The sequence below is a fragment of the Primulina huaijiensis genome, unplaced genomic scaffold (genome assembly GCF_012295235.1).
Source record: "Primulina huaijiensis isolate GDHJ02 unplaced genomic scaffold, ASM1229523v2 scaffold23605, whole genome shotgun sequence".
NCBI classification, from domain to species: domain Eukaryota; kingdom Viridiplantae; phylum Streptophyta; class Magnoliopsida; order Lamiales; family Gesneriaceae; genus Primulina; species Primulina huaijiensis.
Window position 1 is genome coordinate 516,738 of NW_027355821.1, and position 18,289 is coordinate 535,026.

Below are 18,289 nucleotides of genomic sequence, written 5' to 3' on the forward strand. Positions count from 1 at the left end.
AGATTAAAGAATCTCCTTGTTCATTGAATCGAGACAACAACTGGGTTTAGTTTGCGTTTGTCTTTTTTACATAACCAAATTCGCATCACCGCATGATACAAGAGTGATTATACATTACTTGTTTTCAAAGTTTAATGATCGGAGTTAAAGAATTTTGTTATTCATTGAATCCAGGACGCAATGCGTATTTTAAAAAGAAAATCTTAGATCGTGAGATTCACACGAATTATTGTCTTTCTTATATATAAACAATGTTGTAAACACAATTAAAATGAATAATTCAGTTGTAGATATATATTGCCTTTGGAATGCTTCAATTTCCTTTGTATTTCATTTATTATTCCATTTTCTCATCCCAGTAAGTCACGCAAACAATCCAACCATGAAGATATGCTTATCATAAATTTTAATTGATAATTTACTGTACATTAATTGAGCCAAAACATAAAAGAGAGCATTGTCGCTCAGGAACAAAACTTCTTCTATGCATATCTCCTACAGACCCACCAAGCCCATATCAGAACACAACCGGTTGCCACACCGTTGTTTCTCTGAATATTCAGGGTACTACACTTCACAAGTCTGTTAAATTTAGTTGGTGGAGATAACAAAAAATCTAGAGCTCTCAAGGTGTCGGAACATTTTCCTTCGCGAGTGGAGCAATTTCCTCCCCGTCGTTTTCGGACTCACCACCGGAAACGCCCAAACTTAGTAGCAACGACTCCCACTTCTTAGCAGGTCCCTGAGTCATCACGTGCCACGAGTTGTACAAACACAAATATTTTAACATATTCTGAATCATTGCTGACAAAACGAACTGAAAAATAAAGCAAGAAATCAAACACAATCTTAGGGGTTTGATGGGTACCTTCCAGGAGAAATCTTGTGACATGCAGTTTTTTATCATTTCCGTGAATGCTAGGGTTCCGTAGACCATGAGAGCTCTCTCAACAGCTGTTGCTATCTTCAGCACATCGGCTGGGTCTACAGTTTCACACTGCACATGCATACACACAAAAGGTGATATAATTTGAATCTTGAAAGAGAGAGTGGCTAAATGAGCCCTAAATTCACAAGTCTAGAATACCTCAATGTTGAAATCTCCCATTTGGAAACCTGTATATCCTTCTTTCACCGTGTCAACTAGACCACCAGTCGATGAACAGATTGGTATCTGATAAAAGCAGTTATATCTTGAGATCATGTTATGAAAGTTGAGCGAACTGAACTTGTTTTAAACAATTTACAGCCAAAAAAATATACAGTTTCTTAAATTTAATCTTTGAAGCTAAAGTCTTACAGTTCCATATCGCATGGCATGTAACTGAATGAGACCACAAGGCTCAAATCTACTTGGAATCAACATAAAATCTGCACCAGCAGTTATCATGTGAGCCAAGGGAACATTGAATTTGGCCACTCCCCTAGCTTTTTCAGGGTACAACTCTTCGAGTTGTTGAATCTGTTGCTCAAACTTCTTCTTGCCAGTTCCCTGAAAGAAAGGATGGATAAAATCATTAAACCTAATCTCACACTTGATCAATATTTGCACAAACATTGAGCAAGTACGCAGATTAATTTATTCCTTACAAGGATTATTATTTGAACATCCATTCCTATGAACCTAGAAATGGCAGCGACAAGAATATCTGAGCCTTTTTGCTCCTCGAGTCTGCCAATAAATCCAAGTACAGGGATATTCCTGTCTATGGGCAACCCAACTTCAGCTTGAAGAGCTTCCTTTATAAATGGCTTGGCATCCATAACCTGAAAGTAAGATTACAACAAAAAATCAATTTCTAGGAAGTAGGAACAGAGATGATAAGCAAATGAATAGATATTATATCAAACAAGATTTAAAATATCTATCTATAGTAACCTCGCTGTGGTGTCATTATTGTCAGCACAAGGACAAAAGAAAAAAAAAAGTATAGGATCTTACAGAAGTGATGTTGTAGTGATAACTAATGTATTTATCGGTGGCGGGATTCCACTCTTGAATATCCATGCCATTTGTGATGCCACATATGTCAACAGCGCGTATATACTTATCACATTCTACACCTTTTGCAGGCCCAGAAATAAGTTCTTGGCCATAGTATGGGCTGACAGTCACAAGTCTGTTTGCTTCTAAAATTCCAGCCTTCATCCAGTTTGTTTTCCTTCCCTTCACAGGTTTATCATACCTGCAACAGTTATGGACAATCATACAAACTAAAAAATTCGATCACCTGATAGAATTACCTTCAATTGTGAAGACTACAACTTATTTTTCCACAATCTTATAATAGCCTTAATACAAACACTCGAGCAAATGGACTAGGGATCAGAACAGTTTAATATTTTCAACATACCCCTTTACATTAGTTCAAAAGTCCGAAAAACAGAGGCCTGAATCAAATATCCATAGTCTACAGGCGTTGACAACCAAAAGTCCGAATCAATGAGAAACGGAAAAAATAGTTTTGTATTATATGTACCCGTCCATGAAATCGAAGGAACTTTTGAATTCATCGGGAAGATTGAGAAGCGAGAAATCTGAGAATTTAAATCTTCCTTGATAGGCAATGTTGTGGATGCAATAAACAACCTGGAACCATTTTAGACATGCATCAGAACTTAAATGCTGCCATAATATTACAATTGTTAGCTTCAATCCACACTAAGAAAGTAAAAAAAATTCACCTTGGCGTTCGTGTATAGTCCTCTGGATTGATACATGCTCTTTAGGTAGCATGGAAGCAAAGCAGTGTGCCAGTCATTGGCAATGAAAACAACATCCTCTCCTATAAAAAAAAAGGAAGATCTTACAAATTTTAATCACCTTATTTGTATCCTGTAGTGCTTTATCTAGATCAAATTTCAAGACATACCATATGGTCCTGAGAAATATTTGCTGTTATTCAGACTCAAGACTCTAGTAGCCTCTATAGCAGCCTGAAAATGTCACACGGGGAGCATGTCAAACTCGTGAATGAATCCAAATGAGTGAAAAGAAACATTAAAAAAAAAAGAGCAAATACATGGTGGGCCTGGATGGAATGATGGATATCCATAAATACAAAATGGTGGAATGCATTTGTGATAAATTACTGCTTATGTGTATAACACAAAATTAAAATTTTCGAATTAACATATAGTTTAGAATAAAAGAAGCAAATTTTTAGTAGAAGCATGGAATTACGCTGTCCTCACCTCTTTCCATCAATGAGTGAATAAGAAACAACAGTGAAATAAATTAACACTGAAAATGGAAAAATCAAGTACCATGTATCCGAATTCCGTTTCCTCCGAAAATTGACAGAGAATAAACTCACTTGGCATAATAAACTGAATCGAAGTTGATTGTCTTCGTAATCTGTTCCAGCATTTGGCCCATAAAGCTTTGACTTTGTTTTTCCCCAAACCTTTGGAAGTACATAATCACAAACATCACAATCCAATCAAACCAATGATCAAGCTATACAGTTCAGCTAACAAGCCACAGATTCAATTTGCATAATTTTCTTACCTTCTCCAAGAACCAAGGATGATCAACAAAAACACGATCAACTCCACGTTTGTAGCAGTGGAAAAATCTGACGGTCTCAACTCTGTCTCCAACTGTTATCTGCAATTAGTTTGTGATCATGCACAATGAACCTTCAAATAGAAAATGCATAAACATGCAACCCAGAAAAATAATTAACCTCAACAAGCACATTAGTGTCCCAAGCGTCTTTATACTGATCATAACGTGGACAAATTGTCATCACTCTATGTCCAAGTGCCTGGATGATAAATTAATTTCATAACATCGTTAGAGGATAGTACAAATAGTGATCAAAATGATCATGACTTCCACTTGAACGAGCAAAGCAAAACAAAGAAAGAAGGATGCGTACCGCCAAAGCTGGAGGCAACCCTCCCAAAACATCACCAAGCCCGCCAGTTTTACACCACGGAGCAACCTCAGTCGACAGCAAAACCACAGACATACCCACTCCACAGATAATTGTTCCTCCTGATGGCTTGTCCTTCTCAGTTTTGTTTACAGTGCATCTGGATAGTTTCGAAGTTGTGACTTTCCCACTGATATCAATCTTGTTTACCGATCTCAACCCACTGTGAGTCACAGTTTGGTTCCTCAGGCCTATCTGCGCCAGGTTTGTTTTGGTATCAACAGAAGTGGCTCCGCCATTTATATGTGACACAAAGTGTGAAGCCGTCACAGCTGCCATCCCCAACACCTCACTCTGAACATCAAAACAAGTATAAGGATAATTATAATTGCAAATGCCATCAAAACTTAAAATATTAAAACCATACTTCTCAAAGTAAGCCAAAACTTTAGGTTTTCAAACTTAGCGGATTACACTTTCTAAACTTCAGAGTATTAGACTCAAGACTTAGTCAAGTAACATTACCAACTACCAATGAACGTAAAACAAAACATGCAGAAAACCTCGTAACAAATAACAATCAGCATATTAGTAAGTTATTAGTAAACTTACACACACACACACACACACACTCCATAAGATTTGAATAAACAGTTAAGATTATGTAAAGCATAAGATTAGGAATCGAATCATCAGAAACAAGCACAAAATCCGATCTAATATTCGCGCACTCTCCCCGAAAAAATGAAGGAAAATCGTTACATTCTACCTGTAAAACAGCAGAGAGAGTTGGAGACGAGCTCGCGATGGCACGGTTGCGCTGAAACTGAAGTGAATGATTGAGGAACGGGGAGGAGCCTCCCATTTTGTAGTACTGCCTCGTTGACACGTGTCACGACAGTAGTGGCTCAGGTATATGCGAATAAAAATTTAGAAGAATATTTCACTTTAACCCCATTTATATGGGGTCCACCAGTTCATAGTCCACTAAATTTTTTAAAATCAACTTCTCGGATCCTGTGACGACATTGCATCGACAATTCCAAATTTAGAGGCGTTGATTTCACGAGGTTGGAGAGATTTTTTTCTCCTCCCTCGCTAAACGACGTCGTAGTGCGTCTGATTTGTCAGTTCACGGCTATTATCGTGAGTGGGTTCCCTCTTAGACATAAAATACCAATAAGGTGGGAAACCATCAGAATTCAAAGTAGACAGACCCATTGGCATATCTTGTAGTCTTTTTTAGTCGAGTTGGTTCGATAATGAAGTTACGATACATTACAAAAAATTGAAGTTACGATACATTTATTTTCCAGTTATTATTAATTAACTTAATCTTATAGCAAATATTTTTAAATCATGCTTATTATTAATTAACTTAATATTATAGCAAAGATTTTTTAATCATATGCTCCCTAACAAAAGAAAATTACTGAATATCCGACTACTAACTACCACAAGTACTGGAGAACTCAAATTTCTCAAAATTGAAGTTATTTCGAAATAAATAATCGACAAAATCATCGTCAAGAAGACAGCCAATATATAATGTAGAACCTTTTCTTGCTTGTACACAATAAAGAGGGAGCGAGAATTTCAGCGAAGATACTGAGTAGACGTCGAGGAATCTATCTGCCCTTTAGTATCAACTACAACCATGTAAAGATTTGACCCTTTCGAAAACGACCCCAAGAAAGAGTATCAGGATCCCTTCGGTTACAACCTCCTACCGACTTTGGCAAATCTTCTTGCAACTCCAAATATAACAGCCTTGGTCAAGAGCCCTCCATCAAAAGAACAAGCTAGCGCAATGACCCCTCCAATGACTAACATCTTCGCTATCCCACCTCTCGAATGCTTGTCCCCCTTTGAATACTGAGGCTCGACAATTGATGAACTGTCGGAGCCATTCTCTAGGGATTCTAATGAGTCGACACAAACTTTAGTGTTTACTTGAGCCATTAAAGCGCTGCGAGAAAGAGTTGCTCCAGACGCCCTGTGCTTCTGGTACGCACGCAACCCAGGCTCGATTTTCTTGACAGCACCCCACATGCCTTGACGCACACCTAGTTTTGCAATCTCCCAAGGAATACCCATGTCTTCGTGATGGAACAGGAGAATCTCACAAGCAGTTGTTCGACCATCTCTCTTTGACTCAGCTGAACCACAAAATTCAAGGAGAAAAATCTGTTAGGTAAGTTAAATTTCTTATTTCAGAAATTTCGACATTGTGGAAGCCGTCTAAAAAATTGGATTTTTAGTTGGTTAATTTTTTGTCTAACAACCCACCCAACCAGTTCCTGGAGTCTCGTTGGGGCTAAGCTAATTCAAAGTCGAGCTCAGTTTGACCACATTTTGGGAAAGTAGACTTGACTTGGAGACCTAACTTATGGGAAAACGAACTCTTACCACTCAGGTTAGCAAGTGTTGGTTTAGGCTGGGGTTTTAGTAAATTTAAAACGTGCAATAAATCGTATTGGAGTTATGCCACAGAAAATTAATACCTGCGCGGATGCACCAACTAGAATAATATAAATCTACACGCCTTGGTTTACTGAGACGGGGCACGGAGGAGGATGGCACTCCCTGTCAACGCAAAATCAAATGGGTATGAATATCCTCAGAAAGGTACACCAGTTGCTAAATGAATTTAAGAAACTATAATGTAACAGTTGATACATCTAGATTGCATTCATTTCATAGCTGCACGAATACCATTTCTATTAGTAATGACTTTAATATAACATAAGATTGGGGCACCAATTCCTCTAGATAGCATATCTACGGGAAATCATTTCAAATATTAGAATATATGAAGGAAAGCCAAGGATAAATATGTGTTCCTCCATCTATTTCCCTCTTACATTTATGCAAGCAAACCGACACTTCATCAATAATTTGCTGAGTTAAATCAACGAATGAGCAGGAAAAAAAACACAATGCCAAAAGTGAACTCGTGATACTCAAGCCTTCTGACAATTATTATTTGCTCTATTAACGTCTTCTCTTGAAAAAGACAAAACAACAGAAAACGCCCTGACACTTTAGTTACATATGAACTTAAGTAGTTAATGACTCTAAAACAAAAGGATATCTCTCAAGTTGGTTGCACCAAGTCTGTGATGGTGAACAGATTTATTATTCCAGGACTGGGTTGTCTAGAGCAAAAGAAGCACAAGAGCAAAAAATTGCAGCTCAAATGGAACATCATACAGACTACGCCAAGAATCTCATAAAAATTGTGGTAGAGACCACGACAATAAACTAAAGTTGCTGAACAATTCAACTCATCCAAGAATAGCAGCTTTTAAGCCTAATGCTGAGAATAAGAAAGATTTCAACTTATCAAAGAACAGCAAGCCATTACTCTAAGAATCTCAGCTACTACAATATCAACTCAAGGTGTAACTGTTTATCGGCGTGTCAATCTGAGATAGGAAGAACAAGCTTAAGCAATGCCAGAATAATATCTTCTCTTACCTTTGTTACACAATAATAAGCATTTCCAGATTGCCAAATTCGACGACCTATGATGTATTCTCTGTCGCTACAAAAGAAGGGAAACTGCACCAAACCATAAAGAATTTTATCAATCTCCCCATGGTGCAACCGAAAGAAACAAATAGCATAAAAAATAACATAAAAACCAAAAGTTCTTCCTACCTTGCGCACCCATTGAACATGCATCGTCCCTGTGGTGGGGCATTCATCCAAAGTTTCGTAGTGTATTAACATATCGTCCCATTTCGACCTAAACTCATCATCCCAGAAGAAATCCCTCAACATCTCAGGCGTGGCATCTTCATAAATAGTTCGGCTACGATATTGCGGAGGTCCATTCTATATTTCAAAAAAATCACATAATTGCACAAATCATCAATAAAATCACCAGTGCAAAGTCACATGACTGCACAAATCAGCGACAAAATCACGAGAGTTTAACATAATTCCACAAATCATCAACAAAATCATAAGAGAGGAGTGAAACTCACATGATCACACAAATCGTCAATAAAATCACAAGAAAGTAGTCACAATCTAGCGCAATAGCATAGATCATCATTACAACCACAAGAAAGCAGAGAAAACTCAATTCTACAATAAAATTTAGCAAAACTACAATGTCTAGAATACAGATACACAATCTGCAAAGAATTGCACCTCGGGATCTCTTCTCCAAGCCTGGTAGCTCATACTGAGCGTTGACCTATTCATCATCTGGATCCAAGCAGGGCCCCCATCTTTTTCCTCGACCAAATTATGAAAATGTTTACAATCATCCCAATTCATAATGCTTGATTTGCCATTCTCCAACTTCGACGAACTGGTTACATAAATTTCAACTTGTCAAGATATATTAATTGTATTCATAATTATATTAAATACGAACAATGCCTTCACACGAGTGAACCAACAACTGAACAAGTTTGTAAAGTGTTGGGAAATCAAAAGCTTCGGCGCCAACCTTAAATTATGACTAGAAACAGAAGGCAATGAAGAGTTTTCCTTCTCAAGACCAGAATCAGGTAACCTAGAAATGTAACTGGGTAATTGCAGTTTCAATGAGCTCAAGCTTGGCATAGAAGCGTAGAATTGTGGAAACACCGTTTCCGATCTTGACGTAGATAATGAATCATCTGGCTTTGGCTCTTCCTTAATTGAAGTAAAATCAACAAGTTTGATGTTCTGATTAGCCCATTTAGGCTTCCATGCCCAACCCACAAAAACTCCAACGACCAGAGCTATCCAGATGGGCGATATGAACTCCATCAGCTCAAAGAACAGATCCACAATTTTGGGACTCTGAAAATTCACAAGAAAAGAAGAAACCAACGCCATGTGTTACAAACAAGTAACCAACATCAGCCCCTCGAACCAGCCAGATGCAGATTAAGCCTGCCAGCACAACGATGGCTCGAGGGGTCTTAAAGAAAAGATAGGATAAACTCTCAACAGTCCCAAAATGGATAATGAATAAAAGCTGGAGGAGGAGGAGAAAGAAAAAATGGATAAGAATGGCAATGATAAAAATATATAAAAGAAAAGATTCAGCAAAGTTACGCTGGACTGCAACTGGTGGATTTCTGCGGCATGTGTAAACGTGCGCTCCAAGAAGAAAATCTATCCAAAGATGGAGAGAGGCGAGGAGAAGATAAGGGTGTGCGAGAAGCGGTAGATGGAACGGTTCGCTAGGATTCCTGTGGGTCCAGTTTCAATTCCCTTCACGGAACAAAATTTGGCGGCCTCTCCGTCCTTTTGCGACCTCGAATCTATCGACGATATCCAAAATTGAGTGGAAACCAAACCCAGATGACAGAATCAGAAATGGTGCAGAGTCTAATGGGGATTTAAGAGAGGGTTGCGGATGGTGATTTTCTTGCAAGCTTCCTCGGTATAATATACGTAGGATTGAAGTAATTTGGTCAGTGATGTGCGCCGCGTTCTCATTTTTCACGTTTGATGCATGACTTAAAACACATTTTAGTGCCAACAATTCAATCTCCGTCCACTCTTTCTTATTCATCAACTCCAAAATACAAACTTATTACTTATTTTTATTTGAATTATTCTAGTCAATTCAAAAACTATTTGATTCACATTTGAAATTATTAAATTCGAACTGAACTAAAACTCGACTTATTTTGTTCGAGAGATATAATATTTTATTTTTATAATATATCTCATAAATTTTGGGTCTTTATTTTCAAGTAGCTTGTGAACATATTTAAATATTTCGAGTCGAACTCGAATATTGATTCTAATTGGATTCGAGTCAAAATTATTAAAATTTTCTAACTTCAAAATAGAATCGAACTCGAGTTCAAAAATATCTAGTTTAATATTAAAAAAAATCATAGTCAGATCGATTCGGTTCGTTTATGTCATTAGTTGTAATAGTTCTGTAATAAGTTTTATTTGGTGTAAATTTATTTTTTATAGCTAAATTTTAAAATTTTGTAAATAAAATAATCGATTCTTACTATTTTCCTAAATAATTTATTCTCAAATATTTATACATGAATCGATTTACCTTCAAAAAAATATTATAAAAACCGACCAAAATAAAAATTTGACTTCATAAATATTTAACATTTGGAGAGGGTCGATGCTAATTTATTTCTAAACTTGAATGTAAATTGTCCCAATAGTCTCATGTACATGAAGTTGAATTCCCAACATTTCTTGCTCAATAATTTATTCATGCAAATGTTGCTTTAATTGATCTAAATATTTTTTTTTGGTCAACTGTTATTCTTTTTCGACAGTTGAATGAAATAAATAATATTTTTGGTACTGTTCTTTTAAACTCTAAAGAATATTGATTTTATAGAAATTAAATAGCAGGTCTCTTTTGAGACAATCTCATGAATCTTTATCTGTGAGACATGTCAATCTTACCGATATTCACAATAAAAATTAATATTCTTATCATAAAAAGTAATATTTTTTCATGGATGACCCAAATAATATATTCGACTCACGAAATTGATCCGTGAAACCGTCTCCCAGAGTTTTTGTGAAAATTAAATGACCCCACTGGGTACAAATTTGAAAACTTGACCTTTCTATTTTGATTAAATTCAAAGTTTTTCGAATTGATAATCTTTTTTCATCCATCCAAACTTAAGTTAAAAGGATAATAATAAGGGAAGAAAAAGGGTATCCAAGGAAAAATTGTTCTATTTTGGAAACTAGAATTAATTATCATAACAATATCTTTACGGTGTAAATAAATAAATAATATGAAATAGTTGTGATTTGGACAATGTCCATCCACATTTCATACGATCTGTTTTTGAGCAACAAGCGGGGACTGTTTAAAAAGTGTCTGTTTTCCTTCGTCAAATTAAAATAGTCAAAAACATATTTAAATTTATTCGTTGGACTGTTAAATTTATAGCAAAAAATTGTAATATTGGTCATGGAAGTCTTATCAAAATTCACTATTGGTTTGTTTTTGTTTTTTTTAATTTTATTTATTTTTTCGATATGACGTTAATATGAGTAAATGACACTTATACGACATCTACATGACTCCAACATTATATTGACTTAACAGTATCACATCACACATTTCTAATGAAAACTAACTCAAATTTCAAAAATAAAAGAGAAAACATACCTGATTAATACTGAAATTTATCAATAGAGATTATCAAAATAATATATATATATATACTTCGAGAATTGATGGTCTACGTGAATATGTATACTCGGTCACGTATACAAACCCTAAAATTTTGAAATGGTTGGTGGGGTAGGAGGACGTGGATTCCAAGCCAATGGTGGGAGTTGGGTCATCAGCTCCAAATCAGCCACAAAAAGCTCGTTTCCACGTTCACCGAGTCCGAATCTCGCTTTAATATTTTTTTTATTAAATGATGTAATGTGAAAGAAGATTTTGGTAATATTATTACAAGGAGCAATTTGGACATCTGGCGATTCGTGCTCTCGTGTTTCCACGTGTCGTTGACTTGCTTCCATAGACAAATGCGTATATATCACGCCCGAAAGAAGCCAATTGATGTGTACCCGTTGAGCATCCGCTTGTTATTCTCTCCACCATCTTCATCTGGGTTCTTGTTTCTGTCCAGGTACCTTTTTGGGTTTTCTTCCTCGATTATTGCTTGTTTCTGTTTATGTCGTCTGATTAATTGTCGATCGATCTTAAAAATGGATGTCACCATTCTGTGTGTTATCGACTTCTGTGGCAAATAATTGGTTTTATTGGCGATCTTAGTGTTTCCTGATTGACTGAATTAATCTATTTCTGACGAAGCGCGGTCTGTTCTTTATTTTTCGATTTCAAGAATCATCGGTTCTTTTTGGCTGTTGGAATTTATGAAATATATTTACAGCTTTCCCGTAGTCACAATGTTGAAAATTATCTGAGCTTCTACTTTTAGGATCTCGATCATCATTTCGATTTTCCAGATCAGTTGCACAGAGTGAAAGTTGTGATCTTAAATAATTTACTTGGCAGGCGCATTAAATATTTTAATCGTCAAAATCTATACTTAAAAGGAAAATTACATTGAAATTTTAAAATTTGAATGAGCCAGTAACCTCTATGGTTACACCCGCTGGAAAATGTAAATTATCACAATCTTCATCATCTTTGTCTGGTGGATCGTATGCTTTAGCGTAAATCTCCTTGGTGCATTGGGCGAGTTGTGCAATCGATGATTTATAGACTATAGTATTAACTTTCAAAGTTTATAGAACTGTGATCTTGGGATGCTAATCGTACAAAGTGCAGGTCATAGAAACGCAAATGATGGTTGTGATGCATATAACTGATATCCAATTGCTTCTAAGTTTTAGTGCAGAAAATGGCCGACAACGGTGGATCTCCAGTAGCACCTCATAGGCGGGCTCCTCGTTTAAATGAGAGAATCCTTTCATCTTTGTCAAGGAGATCAGTTGCAGCTCATCCTTGGCATGACCTTGAGATCGGTAATCGAGGCAAAGTTGTATTTTTGTTATACGGAGTGCTATTCATCGGCAATAAATTGATAACTCTTGATGTGTGTTTTGCAGGCCGCGGAGCACCTGAAATTATTAATGTTGTATGTACCTTTATCTCTTTTTCAACCAATGTCATGACATTCGACGATGCATTTGATGCCTATTCAGGATATTGTTATTTGCATCTACCTCTTACAAAAATTTTCGAAGTTTTTTGTGGCCCATTTCATCCCATGAAACTTTTTGATAAATAATTATATCCCATCTTAACAATAGGAGTGTCCATGACTTAAACTTTCAAAATGGCAATTGATTTCTAAACCAACATTCTTGGGATTCTTTGCATGACTTTCTCATTGTGGGCCTTAGATCTTTATTGTTTTAATCAGGTTTCGTTTCTTTCAGGTGATCGAGATACCCAAAGGAAGTAAAGTGAAATATGAACTTGACAAAAAAACTGGTCTGATCAAGGTAACTTTAAACTATCTCGCCTGATAGTACCTCTCCTATGATTAGCTATCTCAACGTCAAGAACCACCTATCTCCACGAGTGGAACTATGAGCCAGCAGAAAATTTATTTCCTATACTAATGGATGTGCAGGTTGATCGCATATTGTATTCATCAGTGGTCTATCCTCATAACTACGGTTTCATTCCACGAACTCTATGTGAAGATAATGACCCTATGGACGTTCTAGTCCTAATGCAGGTTGTTAAATTTGCCTATTTTCTTTGTAAAAAACTTAACTGGTTTTAACAGTATATACAATAAATGAGTTTCAAGATCTTCCGCCTATTCTGTTTTTCATTGTTTTGAGTATCCATAACACTCAACTGGATTTCACACAGGAGCCTGTCGTCCCAGGCTGTTTTCTCAGGGCCAGAGCTATTGGACTGATGCCTATGATTGACCAGGTAGCGATCCATCTAAAGATTACAAAGTTACATCAATCAATTAGAAAAGGATAGCTTTGATTTTTTTCCGAAATAGGGAGAGAAGGATGATAAAATAATTGCGGTATGTGCTGACGATCCAGAGTATCGCCACTACACAGATATCAGTCAGCTGGCACCTCATAGGCTAACTGAAATCCGGCGCTTCTTTGAAGACTGTATCCTTGACTACTAAATTTTAAGTGTTGTGCGACCGATACGGTGATCAAAACTCTGTTTTACAGTTTAAGAAAAACAGTTTAAGAAAATCGATTTTCCCGATCAGTACTAATTATTTTTTGGGCAATGATAAGTTTTTGGTTTGGTATCACAAGCCAAGATACGTGCTTGTTTCCATGCAATTATTCATATGGTGATTATAGGAGCAATAGTTGTTTTCGTGGGGACACCGATCAAAAAACTGATCAAAATATCACTTTCGTAGTGATCATGTACGATTTAAAATATTTGAAATAACTTTTCATGTATAGTGACAAGTGAACGGTTCTATAGTTATCTATGCCTACATGCAAATGGAGGATGAAGATTTTTCCTTCACAATTATTTAGACAAGAAGAATGAACACAAAGAAGTAGCAGTGGACGAGTTTTTGCCTTCCGAAACTGCCAAGGATGCCATTCAACACTCCATGTATGTTTCTCGTTTGAGATTTTCTAGATGTCACTTGGTTAATGACTTTTTCAGCTAAAATCCTTATTCTTGCTACTGTGCAGGGACCTTTATGCTGAGTACATCTTGCAGACCTTAAGGAAATAAGTGGACTAAAGGGGTGTGGGGACTGGTGAATTATTTTCTTTGCAGAAAATTTTACCGGAAGACCAATATGTTTGTTTCTACATAATCCCAAATACTTCATTTTTAGTTATAATTTCTTCTAAATTTTTGGGAAAACTTGTAAACTGGCGTTAATGGATGTTTAAAAACTAGCACATTGATTGTGGTCAGACACAACGTCATAGCTTGTACGGACTTGGTCCAAATTTGAAATGGCGACTTGGGTACTAGTTTTGATTTTAACTTCATGCTGATTTTGTCTCCGGGTTTAGGAGGAGAACAAATACGTGAAAATATGGCCATTGTTTCTAGTAGAGCGTCTAGAATCGAAACATGCAACGGACTAATAGTGAGATTAGCAAGCGATTCAGGATACTTTAGGTAGCTGAAAGCCTCGATTTTTGAATTCGGGCTAATCTGGTATCTTTTATAGTTGGTGTTGGTGTTATTATGCAATTAATGCTGGCTGACTCGTAAATGAATAATTTTGTCAAAAATACACCAAGTCGTAATTGAAAATATTCTTGTAAACGGCCATCAAATCCCAAGAAAACTCCCGACTACAACTTCGAGGGGGGATGAGTCCGCAGGAGTGTTTGACGGTACATAAAACAATGAATGAATTGGAAAAATGAACAATAAAAATGACACATTATCACGCGGCAAATACTTGGATAATTATAAATAAGAGAGACTCAATATATATTACATTTTATGGGCACACATAATCGTCGGAGCAGTCAGACTCGACAATCCTTACTTCCAATTGTTAAAGACTTTGTAAATTTATCACACATTAATTGCTAACGTGCCCTTTATTGTCCACATGAAAGCACCAATGCAACACATTCCTTTGACCTATACATACCATATTTGAGTTATTCCCCTTCACTATTATTTTTCTCTTTTGGGAGAAATTCTCGTTTGGAGTAACATCTTTACTAAGGCTATAACATTTCTTTCTTTTTATCATGAACAAAAAAAAAATCACACCTCCAAATTCTAAACCTAGGAAGGTGGTTGATGCTGACTTGATTTCCCAGAGAAGGGGACACCCCATAATTCGACGTCCCTCACAGGGGGGCAGCGCCGGCGCCCCATAGTATAAATCATTCAAAAGCAGTAAATAGAAATCAAAGACTGAGCTCGAGGCAATACCCAAAATGCCATGTGCAAGCAACAGTTGCCATTGCATTGTTCCTTGTCGCTACGTAGGGTGGATCTACAAAATAAACTGCATTTTAAGCCACCAAACAAGCTCTCAAATCAATTATCCATAATTCCTACACTGGTAACTTTACAGTCAAATATTGCTAAGGATACTTCTAAGCAGAACGAAAAATATAAATATAAAACCACCAAATGAAAGGACAAAGATTGTGGTTAAAAGTACAAACAAATCGAGTCAGTTTTTTAAATTACTCGAATAACATTCGCCTCATGCTTGAACTTGTCAAACTCGAGCCGAGCTTGAAGATATTCAAATAAAATTTTGAAATCGAATCCAAGCTCTAATTACTTGATTCAATGGATGATGACAAGCGAGCTGCTTGTGAGCATTATGTATTTATAAACTTTATAAATATATTCAAAATAAATGAGCTAATAAACTCGAGCTGAAGTTCAGGAATTTTCTACATAGAACATAATTTTTTTACCAAACGATCAAATATGAATTCAAACTTTAACTCGACCCAAACCGAGCCATTATTAATAGTTTTAAAATTTTGAGCCAGCTAAAAGAATTTTGAGCCAGTATTCGAGATTTTGTTAATTTATATTCCTAATTGTGATCACAACTAGGCACGTATGTGAACCATAGATAAAAACACCAGCAGGTCATATGGGGCAGCATGTCGTTCATAAGGCCAATGTCAATGTTTACTAAGTGACTGGGTTCCAAAATTTCCTCAGGTACACAATGCAAAAAGTGTAGAAAAATTCATCAAAAGAGAAGTCCGATATGTGGAGGCTCATCTGGAGATCTGTTGAACACCAAGTGCACTTAACATCTGTGAAGTTCCGTAGAGTATTTGGTACTTATTGCTCCAGGTAATATCAGCGAGGTTGGTTAAAGAGGGCTCTGCTAACAATGCCAGTGGCCTCGATATAGCGTTCCACACACCTGGAGATGCAACTGCCCTCACTACCACTGAGACTACTACCGGGTTTAGTGATGCACTTATCAAAGCACTTCCCTCGCACAGTCTGTGTGGCCATTAAGAAAATTTTATTGATAGGCTGGATGAACAAAGAAGAACTACCAGATATATGATGCAAAAAAAGCATTTGCATTCTATGTAAATTATTCATCACGTGATTTCACATACAAAATACCCCATAAAAATTAATTAAGAAATCAGTTTGTTCATAGTGTTTGATACCAAAACGCTCAATTGATGAAGTAACACACAACACGCTGACATGACACAGAATTACAGGGGGGGGTCCGGTGGGATACGGGATAGTACAAGTATTCCAAGATCACGACGTACATTTAATTGAAACAAGCAGCCCACGAATGCCAAGAGCCAACAGGAACTAATTAGTGGTTCCCAAAGGTGAAGGAATTAGGGCAAGCCACAGAGTTTTAAATCTGGGAAAATCACTGTACCAAGTACTTTGTGGTGCGATTTAATATGATTATATTTATTTGTTAAGAACTTGCCATTTTTTTGGTTCTACAGACACTAGCAGTAAACTCTAAAATACTGAAATCAGGGAGCAGCGAGCACTGCTTTGTTTTGGTCTATGTTGTTTGCTCATAAGATTCTATACCGTAAATCTGATTTGCTCATTGATGGTACGGAAGATTTTTTTTAATTACATTAGTGACGGGGTTTTTTCACATTAATCCCATGCTGGGAGTGGTCTATGTCAATGGATCGTTAGGGGAGGTGGCAACGGCACAGAAGAATTAATGCAGGAGTCAGAAGAAAAACAGATCGAAGTGAAATAGCTACCATGGATTTATTATAAATGGATGTAAACAAACTAAATCGAGTAAAATATGAAGGAAATTTCAAAGCTTGAATCAGACTATTCGAGCTCGATTTGAAGCTCGAAAAGTTTAATATTTTAGATCGAATTTGGTTCGGATCATTACTCAGTTCGGGTTCGATGGGGAATATTTGAACACATTATCAAGCTATTCAAAATTAAAGGCTCGAATATGATAATTTCGAAAATTTTTGAGTTTGGCTCGAATTCGAATATTCGATACTTTCAAATACGAATCAAATAATTTCCAAGACGACTCGAAAATCATGTTCGGACCTAGGTTTTTTCTCAAGCTGTGTTGAAACGCTTTGACAATGTTACACTACGAGGTATGAACCCAGTCGTTCAAACCTCTAACACAAGTACTTACGAAACCTAGTAATGTCAAGCACGATAACCGCACCAACATCATCAGACGCATACAATTTCGCAATTTGTATTCTAATCGACTTTCGAGAGCAAGATAGAGATATGTTCACATTCTAAGTAACAATCGTTAACTGATTGAAGTTCCAGAGCAAGATATTGGTAGGTACCTCGAGAAATTCTTCGGCATAAGCCTGGGCCAGCTGAGTTTTCAGCTGATCCATCAAATCATCCGGCGAGAATTTGGAAGACGATCCAGCTGACGATGAAGAAGAGAATGGGTCCATCTTGTGCGCTCGATTTTTCTTCCTCCCAGTGTGCACTGCACTGGGTTATTAGGGTTTAAAACTCGCTGCTGCCCCTTTCGCAAGTTTTCCATTTCTGCCAAGGATGTTATTGATGAATAGTGGATCAGTGGTTTGGGCCGGTTAGATCTCAAATTCCAGCCCAAATCCACTACCACCGTTTCAATGTAATCGAACTTAGCCCACAAGCTTAATTGAATGTTAACTAACTAAGAGAAAATTTTAAATTTATTTACGAGATAAATTTTAATTATTTTAAAATAATACCTGGGTATAAACATTGAAATATGATTTAACGTAAATCATAGTGAATTTTCATGATAATTTAAGTGGAAAATTAATTTTAAAAAAATTATATATATGATTCTGCAAAAAATTACATTTTGAATAGTTGACAAACAAAATTGAGATAAAATTTGAAGTCAACACTAAACTAGAAGTAAAAATTGTATGGGGCAAAACTAAAAATTTCTAAGGATCTCACACTTATTAAAAACTAGTACACCGACGCACGCGTTGCGTGCTTGTACGATATTTTT

General features: G+C 36.5%; 4 protein-coding genes across 7 annotated transcripts; 1 reads left to right on the forward strand and 3 right to left on the reverse strand.

The window, feature by feature from the left end:
• Nucleotides 1-377: 377 nt before the first annotated feature.
• On the reverse strand, nt 378-4,782 carry LOC140967109 (granule-bound starch synthase 1, chloroplastic/amyloplastic-like). 2 transcript variants are annotated; one of them, XM_073427500.1, is made up of 14 exons: nt 4,651-4,782; nt 3,885-4,235; nt 3,690-3,770; nt 3,512-3,610; nt 3,318-3,407; nt 2,874-2,937; nt 2,686-2,786; nt 2,481-2,590; nt 1,943-2,186; nt 1,591-1,767; nt 1,301-1,492; nt 1,088-1,174; nt 869-997; nt 378-742 (listed from the first exon to the last, which is right to left on the reverse strand). In XM_073427500.1, exons 1-14 carry the CDS (start codon nt 4,744-4,746, stop codon nt 626-628), a joined length of 1,938 nt encoding a protein of 645 aa, XP_073283601.1. In that variant the 5' UTR covers nt 4,747-4,782; the 3' UTR covers nt 378-625. The 2 variants fall into 2 exon arrangements, with proteins under 2 accessions (XP_073283601.1, XP_073283602.1); XM_073427501.1 differs by lacking the exon at nt 4,651-4,782 and adding an exon at nt 4,504-4,533.
• A 576-nt stretch (nt 4,783-5,358) lies between these two features.
• LOC140967110 (uncharacterized) lies at nt 5,359-9,236 on the reverse strand. Its single transcript, XM_073427502.1, has 6 exons — nt 8,347-9,236; nt 8,043-8,205; nt 7,545-7,721; nt 7,362-7,445; nt 6,386-6,467; nt 5,359-6,040 (listed from the first exon to the last, which is right to left on the reverse strand). The coding sequence occupies exons 1-6, from the start codon at nt 8,718-8,720 to the stop codon at nt 5,598-5,600; spliced, it is 1,323 nt and encodes a 440-aa protein (XP_073283603.1). The 5' UTR covers nt 8,721-9,236; the 3' UTR covers nt 5,359-5,597.
• Nucleotides 9,237-11,224: 1,988 nt separating this feature from the next.
• On the forward strand, nt 11,225-14,331 carry LOC140967112 (soluble inorganic pyrophosphatase PPA1-like). 3 transcript variants are annotated; one of them, XM_073427503.1, is made up of 9 exons: nt 11,225-11,476; nt 12,201-12,338; nt 12,423-12,451; nt 12,756-12,821; nt 12,953-13,060; nt 13,201-13,266; nt 13,343-13,463; nt 13,854-13,935; nt 14,019-14,331. In XM_073427503.1, exons 2-9 carry the CDS (start codon nt 12,215-12,217, stop codon nt 14,059-14,061), a joined length of 639 nt encoding a protein of 212 aa, XP_073283604.1. In that variant the 5' UTR covers nt 11,225-11,476; nt 12,201-12,214; the 3' UTR covers nt 14,062-14,331. The 3 variants fall into 3 exon arrangements, with proteins under 3 accessions (XP_073283604.1, XP_073283606.1, XP_073283605.1); XM_073427505.1 differs by having other exon boundaries at nt 11,280-11,476; nt 12,207-12,338; XM_073427504.1 differs by having other exon boundaries at nt 11,304-11,476; nt 12,212-12,338.
• Nucleotides 14,332-15,921: 1,590 nt separating this feature from the next.
• Nucleotides 15,922-17,830, reverse strand: LOC140967085 (mitochondrial import inner membrane translocase subunit Tim13-like). Its single transcript, XM_073427450.1, has 2 exons — nt 17,616-17,830; nt 15,922-16,287 (listed from the first exon to the last, which is right to left on the reverse strand). The coding sequence occupies exons 1-2, from the start codon at nt 17,730-17,732 to the stop codon at nt 16,138-16,140; spliced, it is 267 nt and encodes an 88-aa protein (XP_073283551.1). The 5' UTR covers nt 17,733-17,830; the 3' UTR covers nt 15,922-16,137.
• Nucleotides 17,831-18,289: the final 459 nt, after the last annotated feature.

What these genes read in the sequence shown, in the direction of transcription:
- LOC140967109 (XM_073427500.1), bottom strand. Translation starts at nt 4,746, where the DNA reads ATGGGAGGCTCCTCCCCGTTCCTCAATCATTCACTTCAGTTTCAGCGC. An exon ending in ACACTAATGTGCTTGTTGAG is followed by an intron (nt 3,611 to 3,689) that starts GTTAATTATTTT and finishes AACTAATTGCAG; the next exon opens with ATAACAGTTGGAGACAGAGT. An exon ending in GATTCAGTTTATTATGCCAA is followed by an intron (nt 2,938 to 3,317) that starts GTGAGTTTATTC and finishes TGACATTTTCAG; the next exon opens with GCTGCTATAGAGGCTACTAG.
- LOC140967110 (XM_073427502.1), bottom strand. Translation starts at nt 8,720, where the DNA reads ATGGCGTTGGTTTCTTCTTTTCTTGTGAATTTTCAGAGTCCCAAAATT. An exon ending in GTTTCTAGTCATAATTTAAG is followed by an intron (nt 8,206 to 8,346) that starts GTTGGCGCCGAA and finishes TTATGTAACCAG; the next exon opens with TTCGTCGAAGTTGGAGAATG. An exon ending in CTTGGAGAAGAGATCCCGAG is followed by an intron (nt 7,722 to 8,042) that starts GTGCAATTCTTT and finishes TTTGAAATATAG; the next exon opens with AATGGACCTCCGCAATATCG.
- LOC140967112 (XM_073427503.1), top strand. Translation starts at nt 12,215, where the DNA reads ATGGCCGACAACGGTGGATCTCCAGTAGCACCTCATAGGCGGGCTCCT. An exon ending in TGATGCCTATGATTGACCAG is followed by an intron (nt 13,267 to 13,342) that starts GTAGCGATCCAT and finishes TTTCCGAAATAG; the next exon opens with GGAGAGAAGGATGATAAAAT. An exon ending in GATGCCATTCAACACTCCAT is followed by an intron (nt 13,936 to 14,018) that starts GTATGTTTCTCG and finishes GCTACTGTGCAG; the next exon opens with GGACCTTTATGCTGAGTACA.
- LOC140967085 (XM_073427450.1), bottom strand. Translation starts at nt 17,732, where the DNA reads ATGGACCCATTCTCTTCTTCATCGTCAGCTGGATCGTCTTCCAAATTC. An exon ending in ATGCCGAAGAATTTCTCGAG is followed by an intron (nt 16,288 to 17,615) that starts GTACCTACCAAT and finishes ATGGCCACACAG; the next exon opens with ACTGTGCGAGGGAAGTGCTT.